General features: G+C 42.9%; 1 protein-coding gene across 1 annotated transcript; it reads right to left on the reverse strand.

Annotated features, from left to right (window-relative positions):
• Positions 1 to 719: 719 nt before the first annotated feature.
• LOC130736353 (uncharacterized) lies at positions 720 to 1388 on the reverse strand. Its single transcript, XM_057588189.1, has one exon. The coding sequence runs from the start codon at positions 1386 to 1388 to the stop codon at positions 720 to 722; it is 669 nt and encodes a 222-aa protein (XP_057444172.1).
• Positions 1389 to 13960: the final 12572 nt, after the last annotated feature.

The raw sequence follows: 13960 nt of genomic DNA on the forward strand, positions 1-13960 counted from the left end.
TACCTCTTCGGTTCGCTTAGTCCGCTTAGCGTCTCCTTCGCTAGTCCCAAAAGTAACTGTCTTCCTCCTACAGTTCAGGGTTGCATCGTTGGCCGCTAGCCAATCTATTCCTAATATTACTTCTAATCCTTCTAAGGGTAAGCACACTAAGTCTTGCCTAAAGGTTCTTCCTAAGGTTTCTAACCTACAGTCTCTACAAACCTTCGAGGTTCTACATGTGTTTCTAGTTGGGGTACTTACTTCTAAGTCCCATGCCAAACTTGTCACTGGTATACCTAATTGTTTGACCCTCTCTTGTGATATAAACGAATGCGTTGCACCCGAATCATATAAAACACTTAAAGGAAAACTATCAACATAACACGTACCTTGGATAAGTTCCGGTGCTTCGACTGCTTCCTCCAGCGTCATTGCAAACACTTTCCCCTTATTCGCGGGTCGTCTAAACTTCTAGTTATCCTTTGGTGTCGGTGCTCCTCTGCTACTTCCCTCGCCTGTTGTAGTTGTAGGGTTTTGATTCCCATTTCCGCTGACCTGTGTACTAGCTTGTTCCCCTAACACGGCTCTACACTTTGGAGCACGATGTCCATTCGTTCGGCATCTTACGCAGAATGGATTGTTAGGATTGAATCCACTTGTCCTGTTGTGGAATCCAAATCCTCCTGTTCGATTTCCGAACTGATTTCTCACTTGCTCGGGTGACCTAAAGTATGGCTTCCTCATTTCTTCCTTCTTCCGTGTCCCTTCAAGTACTCCTTCCTGGACTTCTCATTTTCCTCAAAAATCCTACACTTCTCTACCAGAGTAGCAAAGTTCCGAATGTGGTCATGTTCCACAGCAGTCTTGATGTGTGGCCTCAGTCCATATTGAAACTTGACACACTTTGAGGTCTCATCAGCCGCTGCCCTAAAATGTGGGTGGAACCGACACAGTTCTTCAAACATAGCTGCATACTCTCCTACTGTCATCATACCTTGTTTTAACTCCAAGAATTCTTCCTCTTTCCTTCCCTTCGCGTCCGCCGGGAAGTACTTTTCCAGAAATGCATTCTTAAAGATCTCCCAGGTTATGGCTCCTTCCGCTGGAGTTATCCTTCCTCTTACTCCAGTCCACCATGTCCTAGCTTCTCCTGAAAGCAAATAACTAGCAAAAGCAACCTTACGCGGGTCAGCACAAACCAACGTCTCATAAATCCTATCTAACTCTCGGATCCACTCATACGCTCCGTCGGGATTGTAACCCCCTTCAAACTTTGGTGGATCTCGCTTCAGAAACTTGTCCAATCCGTAGTAGACATCCTCTTCCGCCGGTTGGTGTCCACCTCCATTCCCAGCTCCTCCCGCTTGCTCGGTCAAGAAAGCGGTAAGTTGTTCAATCGCTCTCGCCATTGCTGCTGTCATCCTTTCCTGAAATCCACAAAGTGATTAGTTTCCTATGACCTCAACTACCTATCCTAGACTCCCTAGTAGGCTTCTAACCCTAGGCCGACGAATCACTGCTCTGATACCAAGCCTTGTGGCGTCCCCTTCCTTAAGTGACGAGTTCACCCTAACTCCATCACTTAGGAGTGAGCACGCGACGTGAAATAGTGAATTTTTTTTTCTCTTTTTTTTTTCTTCTACTTAGGGTTTCCTTATTAGGTCGGGATCGCAAGAGTAAAGAGTACTCGAGTGTTTCCCTTAACATCCCCAGGCATATCGACCTCCTAACCTAAGACTATAGAGAATAACGATATAAACCACACAGATCATACATAACATGCATAGTTGGTGGGCGGATCCACCACATAAGTCTACAAATGGAAAGACAACACATAAAGAGGACACAGCGCCCTCAAACACATAGTCTGGTACAGGTAATCAAAATACAGAAAGGAAAAATAGATCATCATCATCATCATCAGAAACTCGGACCATATGGCTTCATCCCCTCGGATCTTCCTCCTCCGGATCCTCCTCACTCACTCCCCCGCTGGCTACTGGCACTGACCCTGCCTCTGCTGTCGGACCCTGCTATGACTCTCAGACTCCGGACGCCTCGCCTCTCTGAAACCTGCGATGGTAAATCCTGGCATCTCGGGAGAATCTAGGGGATCTCACTCGCTTGCGGGCCTTGACCCGAAAGCAAGACAAGTTCCTCCGGGGTGGAGGAGATCCCATAGACTCTTGGGTCTGTGGAACTCTCTGGTCTGGGGATCCCTGTGGGCTCACCACGGTGACTGGTACTGCTGGGATAGGCTCTCCGGTCTCCATGGGCTCGCCTGCCTGTGGGTATGGCACCTGTGGGCTGCCTGGACTCTACGGACCAACGTGCTGAGCGTGGGTCGGCAGGAAGAATGAGAACACCATCGGGAGTGTCACTGGGAAACCGATGTGTCCTTCTCCTAGATCACTGCACCACAAAATTGTGAGTCCCTGATAAAAGCAGTATCCGGTAACTGGGTCAACATGCCAGCCAGCACGTGACGGGAAATCAGCGTGGATCGCGAGGACTGGAGGGAAGCTCATTGTCACACCTGCTATCTGCTTTTATAAAAATAAGTGCAAGGGTGAGTCATATGCAACTTGCACAATAATACACATCAGATAAGATAAGCGTTAAAACATAAGCCAACATATCATTAGTCACACACATGTTAACAAACACAAGTAATAATGCAGTATGGCTAAATCAACTTTATTCCTCCGTCCTTCGAATTGACTTCTCTCACTACTTCGTAGGAAATGGTGAGTTCATCGCCAACCTTTTTATTATTTTATTTATCATATGACGAGTATGATTAAAGGGCCCAAAGCTATTGCTTCGTTATCTTCGGAAAGTCGTCTCGGGAACATGGACACTCCTTACAGTCCACTCTTTACCGGACAATGATCGCTCAGTAGCTCACAGACAGAAGTACACGACTATGCGGTCCTTGTTACATCACATCAGGCCGGCCTTTTAGCTATTAAACTAGCGTCATTCTAACTTAACCTTGATCTCAACTAACTAGGGTGTAACCTATATTTTGCAAGTCCACTAATCTGACCTAATTAGTTTTAAGTCACTAAACTATCCACTTAGGTTAATTACTAATTTAAAAACAACAACTTAATCATCTAGTCATATTATGCAAACTAATTTCATTTTCTAATAGCTAATCCCTATAATTCTTTTCATGTTACCATCTCTGTCCTCATGTCCTATATATCATCATTAATCCTCTGTTCTTATTATTAATCAATTAATCTAACTCAGGCTAAAGCATTTCTACTTAATTATTTCTAATTATTTTAAGCCATATTATGTAAATTAATCCTATGACTAAGCTACAACTCCTAAGTCTTTACCTGATTATTATCCTACTGGTTTCAGGTTCTGTTAAGTTCACTTTACTGTTCTCAACTTATACTCAGGTTCAGAATCACTTATTTTAAGCACTTAATTCAAAATCTACTTGCGAACTAAGAAATCTATAAACTGAGCCTAATGCTAACATCTAAGAGTCCATTCCTGTAGTTTTCTACCTTCTGAGTTCAATGGAGTCATCAATTTCATTTTTTGGGCACTCTAACAGTGCCAAATCGCGATTTCAGAGGCTGCCCACAAGGTGAAATTGGGGTTTTCCTCTTCAAGGCTCTATTGCTACAATTAACTATCCTAAAAGCTCCTATGACCTTCCAGAAGCATAAACTAATCCAGTTTGCAGGCCAATTCACTCTCAGAAGCTCAACCCGATAGCCTCTTCGAGCTTCAAAGACCTTGGATCGGTTCTCATTGATTCCTAACGATTCATGGCTCTAAACTAGTCTAAAACTTCCTATCTATGTGCTAAGATGCTTAGGGGATCAATTTGGATCGAAAACAAGCTGAAATAAGCGAGTTTCAGAAGCTTACTCAACGGAAAACGCAGAGACCGCCGGAGAAGACGATCGGAGAATAGTGAAACGTGACCGCCGTGCTACTCCGGGTACTGGAACTTGATCTACAGGTTGTGGGGAGTTGAATGGTACTCGTGGGTGTGGCTGAAGTGCTCAGTGATGAGAGAAAAGACATGTTACAGGTTGAGGGGTAGCCGGAGATTCGCCGGAGATGGTGGAAGCTTCGTTTCTCGACCAAAACGTGATCACGAGTAGTCGATTCTCTTCCTCTCCTCTCTAGGAACTCAATGGAACAAGAATTCGGGTCTAACTCTCTCTGGTTTGAGAGATTCGAAGAGAAGAAAATTTTGAACTTCCCCTCGGTTTTTCTCTTCTCTCAAGCTCTCTGGGCACTCTCTGTTGGTTCTAGGGCACTCTGTGGGTAGCTAGGGTCGAGTGGAGTCGAATGGTACCGTTTATATAGGCTGGAAAGTGAATAAATGGCTAATCCAAGCTTAAGCATTTTCAAGGTTGCACCACCAATAGGTTTTCTTGCATGGTGATTAACCTAGGGCTTCTGGTTGCGTGGGAGGGGTTTGGAAAGCTTCAGAAGTCAACGGAGGTGATGAAGGAAGGGTGTCATGGTTGATTGCAAGCTTGTGTCATCGGCACACAAATCCTAGGGCTCCGACTGGTCGATTTCTTTATTATTTTCCATGTCGGGACAAAACTGATGCAATATTATACTGGTTCAGGTTTGTTAGTGCAAAATTAGAGTGTATTTCCCCTCTCAAGGTTCAATATCACCTCTTTAGAGTGATTAAAGTATCACTCTTTTAGCTTGGTTCGGGTTTCGATCACTCTGAGACAATGCATTTATCATTGTCAAGAGATGTGATCATATCCTTTTTTTAGCCTATCCTACCTCTATCTCGAATTCATCCTCTTTTTGGGGTTATTGTGACCATGTCTTTGGTACTCTTATTGCCGGGTCGATTGACCGACGTCTCGGTTTACGTGCAAACAAGCAATATAGTAAAATATTTACACATACATGCATACACACACATATATTATATAGTATAGTTAGGTTGTTAGCGCGTATTTGCCTATTCCGAATTTCTAGGGTTTCATATTTCCTACGAGGTCGTTGTAAGATCAAGTTTTGATCTAGTAGTACAACTCTATGTTTTGATGATTACAAGTTAACCTTTTGATATGAACAATTGTGGTACTCTAACGTGTTTTTCTGAGTGTGCTATTTACAGGCTCTAACCTCAACTCAATCTCACACAAATCAGAAGCACTGTGTATAAAGAGTAACCCAAGCAACGCTTTCGCATTCACCATGTTCAGTATGAACAGTGGAAAAGCTTCAGAAGTTCTGAAGTTATACAAACTCTGATGAGGACTCAGTCACTAAAAGCTCTGAAGATCCAGAAGTTCTGATAACCAAGAAACACTGAAGGTTCAGATGTTCTGATGGTGTAGAAGACTCTGAAGTTGCAGAAGCTGAATAGTGGAAACTCTGAAGTCCAGAAGCAAGAAACGCTGAAGGCCATGTTCTTCCGTCTGAGTTCAGAATCAGAAGATACAATGGTCAGAGGATTTGTGCTTTCCCTCTGACTCTGATCAACCGGCTTCACAAGTTCCAATATGAAGTATTCCTCTGATCAGAAGTCTCCTAGGTTAAAAGGTCAAGTCGCTATCCAAGTACAAAAGCAAGTGTACCTTCCTGACGACCTACCTAACATTCTCAGCCACAGCAGAAGCTGGATTTTCCAGAACTGCCCTCCAACGGTAGCATTTCCCATGCAACGCTCAACCCTAATCCTTGGAGTATATATAGAGGCTGAAGATTGAAAGAAGCGGCTAGAAGAAGTAATACACACGCGCAAGACATATTCAAAATATTCTAAGCTTTCTTTCATCTGAAATTCATTGAGTTTACAATTAGCTTTTTAGAAGCAAATCTCTTGTAAACAATTCTTTGATAAACAGTTTGTTTAGTTCCTTTAGGATATCAAGGTTGATCGGATCCTAGAGAAGACTAAGAGAGTGAATCTTAGTGTGAGCTAAGTCAGTGTATTTGTTAGTCACTTGTAGGTTTCAAGTTCAGTTGTAACTCTTACCTGATTAGTGGATTGCCTTCATTCTAAGAAGGAAGAAATCACCTTAACGGGTGGACTGGAGTAGCTTGAGTGATTTATCAAGTGAACCAGGATAAAATCCTTGTGTGCTTTTCTATCTCTTATCTTTAGCACTTAAGTTCTCGAAAGATTTGTCTAAATCTTTAAGGTGGAAGTTTTGTTCTGAAAACGTTATTCAAACCCCCCCCCCCCTTTCTACCGTTTTTCATACCTTCAGTCGTTACCTGGTTAGTGGGATGTTACACAAGCCGCAATACTCCATGAGCTAGTCACATGAACCATCATGAAGAGAATGGTGTAATAGTGAGCATCGCCACCATTATTTTTTGGGTATAAAGAGTGAGAGTAAGTTTGTGTCAGAGGAAGAAGCTGGTCCCTCTAACTCACAAACTCTGAAGAAGAGCAGAATCACTGCAGCTCACCCTAAGGAATTGATTCTAGGCAACAAAGACGAACCAGTCAGAACCAGATCTGCCTTCAGACCCTCTGAAGAGACCTTGCTGAGTCTGAAAGGATTGGTGTCCTTAATTGAACCCAAGTCCATAGATGAAGCTCTTCAGGACAAGGAGTGGATTCTGGCCATGGAAGAAGAATTGAATCAATTTTCCAAGAACGATGTTTGGAGCTTAGTGAAGAAGCCTGAGAATGTTCATGTTATTGGAACGAAATGGGTATTCAGAAACAAGCTGAATGAGAAAGGAGATGTAGTCAGAAACAAGGCAAGGCTAGTTGCTCAAGGCTACAGCCAGCAGGAAGGAATAGACTACACTGAAACATTTGCTCCAGTAGCAAGACTGGAGGCAATCAGACTATTGATCTCTTTCTCAGTAAATCACAACATAGTTCTACATCAGATGGACGTAAAGAGTGCCTTCCTAAATGGTTATATTTCAGAGGAAGTCTATGTTCATCAACCCCCAGGTTTTGAAGATGAGAAGAAACCAGACCATGTGTTCAAATTGAAGAAATCACTCTATGGTCTGAAGCAAGCTCCCAGAGCATGGTATGAGAGACTCAGCTCATTCCTTCTGGAGAATGAGTTTGTAAGGGGTAAAGTAGATACAACTCTTTTTTGCAAGACTTATAAAGATGATATCTTAATTGTGCAAATTTATGTTGATGATATTATATTTGGTTCTGCTAATCAATCTCTATGCAAAGAATTTTCTGAGATGATGCAGGCTGAATTTGAGATGAGTATGATGGGAGAATTAAAGTACTTTCTGGGAATACAAGTTGATCAAACACCAGAAGAAACATATATCCATCAGAGCAAGTACACTAAAGAACTTCTGAAGAAGTTCAATATGCTGGAATCTACAGTTGCTAAGACTCCAATGCATCCTACATGCATTCTGGAGAAAGAAGATAAAAGTGGTAAAGTATGTCAGAAGCTCTATCGTGGCATGATAGGTTCACTTCTATACTTAACTGCATCTAGGCCAGACATATTATTTAGTGTTCATTTATGTGCTCGATTCCAATCAGATCCAAGGGAAACCCACTTAACTGCTGTTAAGAGGATCCTAAGGTATTTGAAAGGCACCACTAACCTTGGCTTGATGTATAAGAAAACATCAGAGTATAAGCTTTCAGGTTATTGTGATGCTGATTATGCTGGAGATAGAACAGAGAGAAAAAGTACTTCCGGAAATTGTCAGTTTCTGGGAAGCAATCTAGTCTCATGGGCAAGCAAGAGGCAATCAACCATTGCACTATCAACTGCAGAGGCAGAATATATCTCAGCAGCAATATGCAGCACTCAGATGCTCTGGATGAAACATCAGCTGGAGGATTATCAGATCCTTGAGAGCAATATCCCAATCTATTGTGATAACATTGCTGCAATCTCATTGAGTAAGAATCCTATCTTGCATTCAAGGGCAAAGAACATTGAGGTAAAGTATCACTTTATTAGAGATTATGTACAGAAGGGCGTACTTCTTCTGAAGTTTGTTGATACTGACCATCAATGGGCAGATATCTTTACAAAGCCCTTAGCAGAGGATAGATTTAATTTTATTCTGAAAAATCTAAACATGGACTTTTGTCCAGAGTGAAGATGGATCAGAACCTCTGACTATGATACTTCTTGATCAGAAGATGTCTAGTCCAGAAGGTAACTCAATCAGAGTGTGTGTACCCACTGGTACTGACTCTGACGCTGAGACAACAACATGTGTGTCAGAATTTCTGATGCATAGTTCCTTGTGCCCGTGTGACAGTCTGTTATGATTGCGTGTAGATATGCTTATCTCCTGTGTGTGATTTGTGTATTTTACTGTTACTATCTATCTTTAATTTTCAACCGTTGATCTTAAAGTGCTTTTGAATCAACAACGGTTATTTGATAAAACCCACTATACACACACGTTCTCTTCACTTCCGGTTTTCACTCTCGCTCTCTCTGCTTTTCAAAACCGTTTTTTTTTCGATTTCTCTCTCGATCTCTCTTCATCTTTCAACCTTCATCTTCTACCTCAAACCTTCAACCACTTCAAAATGGTGAGACAAACCAGAAGATCTACTGCAGATGCACCTCAGTTCCCTCACATGGTAGTTGGTCTAGCAACGGGTCAAAGGGGCTCTGAGAATCCGACACAAGAACAAGTTCAAGCTCAAGAGCAGATCGTTCCAATTGCAGAACGGGGCTGTGCCGTTCACTGCGTATTTGCTCCTGAGGAACTTCAAGTCCTGGCAGAATGGAGATTCGACCTCGACAACCTGGCTGCAAATGGGTATGATCTTCGTCCTGAAGTCCAAGCTCAAGGTTGGGGAAATTACTTCAACCGACTTCGAGGACCGGTGTATGAGAAGCTGGTAAAGGAATTCTGGAAGCACGCCGACTGCGATGATACTCAGGTGGTTTCTCACATTCTTGGAAGAAAGATCATCATCACTGAGAAGTCATTCGTGAATCTGCTAGGTGCAGACACTGCTTATGGGTATCGGTTCCAATTCACTGAGTCGAAGCTGAAACCCAGCACCAAAGACAAAATCAACCAGGCCCTGTACACCACCTTCAAACCGGGCAAGACGAGTTACAAGGTGATGGACCTTCACCCCAAACTCAGGATCTGGCACAAGATCCTACTCAACTGCATAAACCAGAGACCGAAGGGCAGTTCTCCAGACTACATCAACTTCAACCAGAAGGTGATGTTGTTCTTCATCCAAGATCAGGAGAAGATCTGCCTTCCCTACTTCCTGTTCTCCTACTTGAAGGAATGCATCCGGAAGTCTCGCACCACCGCCTCCATCAAGTCTGCGATCAAATATATCCCTTTTGGGAGGCTGCTCTCAGACTTTCTCATTGAAAGCAACCTGGTGCAAGATCTGGTTAATGCTGGATGTGTAGAGGATCTGAGCACAATTGTCAGTGATGTCTTCACTGCAAACTCTCTGAAGAAGATGGGTTTGATCCAGAAGAAGATTGCTCCTGCTCGTGAAGACATATCCTCTGAGATCAGAAGCAGACGGATGCCTCTGAATGACTACCCACTGTGGACTCAGGCAGACAATCCTGAAGCCATCCGGTGCTATGTCGAAGACCTAAGGGCTCAAGGCTTCGAAATTGATCTTGATGATTTCTTCAGCAGACTGCCGCCAGCTCCAGAGTTTCCTTCTCCTCCCAAGAAGAAAGCTCAGAGGAAGATGGTTCTGGAAGAATCCTCTGAAGAATCTGATGTCCCTCTGGTCAAGAAGACGAAGAGAAAGCCTGATGATGGTGATGATAGTGATAGTGAGGATGGTCCTCCTAAGAAGAAGCAGAAGAAGGTCAGAATCGTGGTGAAGCCTACTCGGGTGGAACCAGCTGCTGAAGTAGTCAGAAGGACTGAACCTCCTGCCAGAGTGACTAGATCATCAGCACATTCAAGTAAGCCTGCACTTGCTTCTGATGATGATTTGAATTTATTTGATGCACTCCCTATTTCTGCTATGCTCAAAAACTCCTCAAATCCCCTCACTCCTATTCCTGAATCCCAGCCAGCCGCACAAACCACCACTCCACCACATTCCCCAAGATCTTCCTTCTTTCAACCTTCCCCTACTGAAGCACCTCTCTGGAATTTGCTTCAGAACCAACCCTCTAGGTCAGAAGATCCAACCTCTCTCATTACCATTCCATACGACCCATTATCTTCTGAACCCATCATCCATGACCAACCCGAGCCAAACCAAACAGAACCACAACCCAGAACGTCTGATCACTCTGTTCCCAGAGCATCAGAACGTCCTGCTGTCAGAACCACGGATACAGACTCTTCAACCGCCTTTACACCTGTATCCTTTCCAACCAATGTTGCTGATTCTTCTCCCTCCAATAACTCTGAATCTATTAGAAAATTCATGGAGGTTAGAAAAGAAAAGGTGTCTACCTTAGAGGAATATTACCTTACTTGTCCAAGCCCTAGGAGATATCCTGGCCCTAGACCTGAACGTCTAGTTGACCCAGATGAACCTATCTTGGCCAATCCCTTACAAGAGGCAGACCCTTTGGCTCAACCAGCTCACCCTGTCCCTGACCAACAAGAGCCCATTCAACCAGACCCTGAACCCGAACAATCAGTGTCTAACCAATCCTCGGTTAGATCACCTCACCCTCTGGTTGAAACTTCAGACCCTCACCGTGGAACCTCTGAACCCAATGCTCCCATGATTAACATTGGTTCTCCACAAGGTGCCTCTGAAGCTCATAGCAGCAATCACCCAGCCTCTCCTGAAACCAACCTCTCCATCATTCCCTATACTCACCTCCAACCCACATCTCTCTCTGAGTGCATCAATATTTTCTATCATGAAGCCTCCTTGAGGCTCCGCAATGTGCACGGTCAGACTGACCTCAGTGAGAATGCTGAAAGTGTGGCTGATGAGTGGAACAATCTGAGCACTTGGCTAGTGGCTCAGTTTCCAATTATGATGCAGCTCCTGCATGCAGAGGGAAGTCAGAGGATTGAGGCTGCCAAGCAAAGGTTTGCTAGAAGGGTGGCTCTTCATGAACTAGAACAGAGAAATAAGCTTCTTGAAGCTATTGAAGAAGCCAAGAGAAAGAAAGAACAAGCAGAAGAAGCTGCACGTCAGGCAGCAGCTCAAGCTGAACAAGCCAGACTAGAGGCAGAGCGACTTGAAGCTGAGGCTGAAGCCCTTAGATGCCAAGCACTTGCACCAGTTGTGTTTACTCCTGCTGCTTCTGCTTCCAATCCAGATCCTCAAGCTGCTCAGAATGTTCCTTCCAGTTCTACTCAGCCAAGCTCATCCAGACTCGACATCATGGAACAGCGTCTTGACACTCATGAATCCATGCTGATTGAGATGAAGCACATGATGATGGAACTTCTGCGACGCACTGACAAACCTTAGTTTTAGGATCTCTTCTTTTTCCTTCTTTTTCGTTACCTTTGTTTTATCTTCTTATTAAACTCTGTCTCTTTTTATTTATTTATTCTTTTTTGTTCGTTTGTGATTATATATGCATATATATATATATTTGTGTCACATATGTTTGCAAAACTCGTTTTATTCATAATCTTTCTGTGTTTACATCCTACATTTCTTCCCTAAGAAGTCTAGAATGGAGGATCTCTCCTCATTCTTCTGCACTCCTGGCGCTGCTCTGACCTATCCTTCTCCAGACGATCCAGTACATGCTGGATGTTGCTGAGCCTGTTCTTCAGCTCATCCCTCTCCAGAATCTCTTCTGAAGTCTTGAGCTTCTCTTCCAAACTCTCTTTCTCTTCCAGCAGCTTGAGTTCAAGCCGGTTGAGTTCTTGCACCTCCTCCACGAAGGCAAGAAATTCCTTCAGGTCTCTCTCCAACTCTGGACGCAGGTCCTCTTCCAGCAGTGTCCGTGTTAGCTCCGCGATGGTCGTTGTACCCTCTGGATGCCTAATGTTCAGGAACAAGTCCTCTTCAAAGGCCTTCTTCCTCAGCTCTTCTAGTGCTACGTTGTATGATGCCATTTTTCACTACAAATTGTTCACGGTGTGAAGCTTACCTTTCTCTCCAACGCTTTATATAGGCTTCACTTTCTCTCTGAAAGTTAATGCTCTTACAGTTTCTCGAGGTTAAGTTCTTGGTAACTGACCCTTCTATTTACTCCCTTGACCGGTGGTAAACGTACTTCTCTTGCACTAACTCCTTTATCTATTTCGCCTACCTCTGATTCTTACATCGTTTTCATTTTCTTTAAACTTAGACCTTCTCTAAGGGGGAGTACCTTGTACTTCAAGCTAAGTTTTTCACACCCCAAGCTTTTTGCTTATGACAAAAAGGGGGAGTAAACCCAGTTTTTGATGTGTAAGATGTGTTAGTGTGATTTATTTTTCTTTTGGAGAATTTAAGAGCTCCACCTTCATGACCATAGATGTGTCACTGGGCAAATACAAGGAATACATTTCACTTCTTCTGAAGTGATTCTAAGTTGACTCTGATACCCAAGACTCTGATACCTTGTCCGTGACTCTGATTACTTATGCGCTCTGATTATTCGTTTTTCATCTATGTCATAAGTTTTTCACTCTGAACTCTTATATCATTTAGCTCAGAATCTAGACTTTACTAACGTTTTCATCAAGTATTAGATTCAGGGGGAGCTAAGCTCAGAATCAAGCAGTGACTTGAATTCAGTATGAGCAAGATAAACTATTCACATCAGGATAAGTATTATTCTATATTTCTAAACTCTGAGTGAATTCAGTTTAATGTTTAAGAATTGTTCATCAAAAATCTTAGTTTTGTCATCATCAAAAAGGGGGAGATTGTAAGATCAAGTTTTGATCTAGTAGTACAACTCTATGTTTTGATGATTACAAGTTAACCTTTTGATATGAACAATTGTGGTACTCTAACGTGTTTTTCTGAGTGTGCTATTTACAGGCTCTAACCTCAACTCAATCTCACACAAATCAGAAGCACTGTGTATAAAGAGTAACCCAAGCAACGCTTTCGCATTCACCATGTTCAGTATGAACAGTGGAAAAGCTTCAGAAGTTCTGAAGTTATACAAACTCTGATGAGGACTCAGTCACTAAAAGCTCTGAAGATCCAGAAGTTCTGATAACCAAGAAACACTGAAGGTTCAGATGTTCTGATGGTGTAGAAGACTCTGAAGTTGCAGAAGCTGAATAGTGGAAACTCTGAAGTCCAGAAGCAAGAAACTCTGAAGGCCATGTTCTTCCGTCTGAGTTCAGAATCAGAAGATACAATGGTCAGAGGATCTGTGCTTTCCCTCTGACTCTGATCAACCGGCTTCACAAGTTCCAATATGAAGTATTCCTCTGATCAGAAGTCTCCTAGGTTAAAAGGTCAAGTCGCTATCCAAGTACAAAAGCAAGTGTACCTTCCTGACGACCTACCTAACATTCTCAGCCACAGCAGAAGCTGGATTTTCCAGAACTGCCCTCCAACGGTAGCATTTCCCATGCAACGCTCAACCCTAATCCTTGGAGTATATATAGAGGCTGAAGATTGAAAGAAGCGGCTAGAAGAAGTAATACACACGCGCAAGACATATTCAAAATATTCTAAGCTTTCTTTCATCTGAAATTCATTGAGTTTACAATTAGCTTTTTAGAAGCAAATCTCTTGTAAATAATTCTTTGATAAACAGTTTGTTTAGTTCCTTTAGGAGATCAAGGTTGATCGGATCCTAGAGAAGACTAAGAGAGTGAATCTTAGTGTGAGCTAAGTCAGTGTATTTGTTAGTCACTTGTAGGTTTCAAGTGCAGTTGTAACTCTTACCTGATTAGTGGATTGCCTTCATTCTAAGAAGGAAGAAATCACCTTAACGGGTGGACTGGAGTAGCTTGAGTGATTTATCAAGTGAACCAGGATAAAATCCTTGTGTGCTTTTCTATCTCTTATCTTTAGCACTTAAGTTCTCGAAAGATTTGTCTAAATCTTTAAGGTGGAAGTTTTGTTCTGAAAACGTTATTCAAACCCCCCCCCCCCTTTCTACCGTTTTTCATACCT

Source organism: Lotus japonicus, chromosome 2 (assembly GCF_012489685.1).
Source record: "Lotus japonicus ecotype B-129 chromosome 2, LjGifu_v1.2".
In the NCBI taxonomy this organism is placed as follows: domain Eukaryota; kingdom Viridiplantae; phylum Streptophyta; class Magnoliopsida; order Fabales; family Fabaceae; genus Lotus; species Lotus japonicus.

Coding starts and splice junctions, on each gene's coding strand:
- LOC130736353 (XM_057588189.1), bottom strand. CDS start 1,388: ATGGCGAGAGCGATTGAACAACTTACCGCTTTCTTGACCGAGCAAGCG.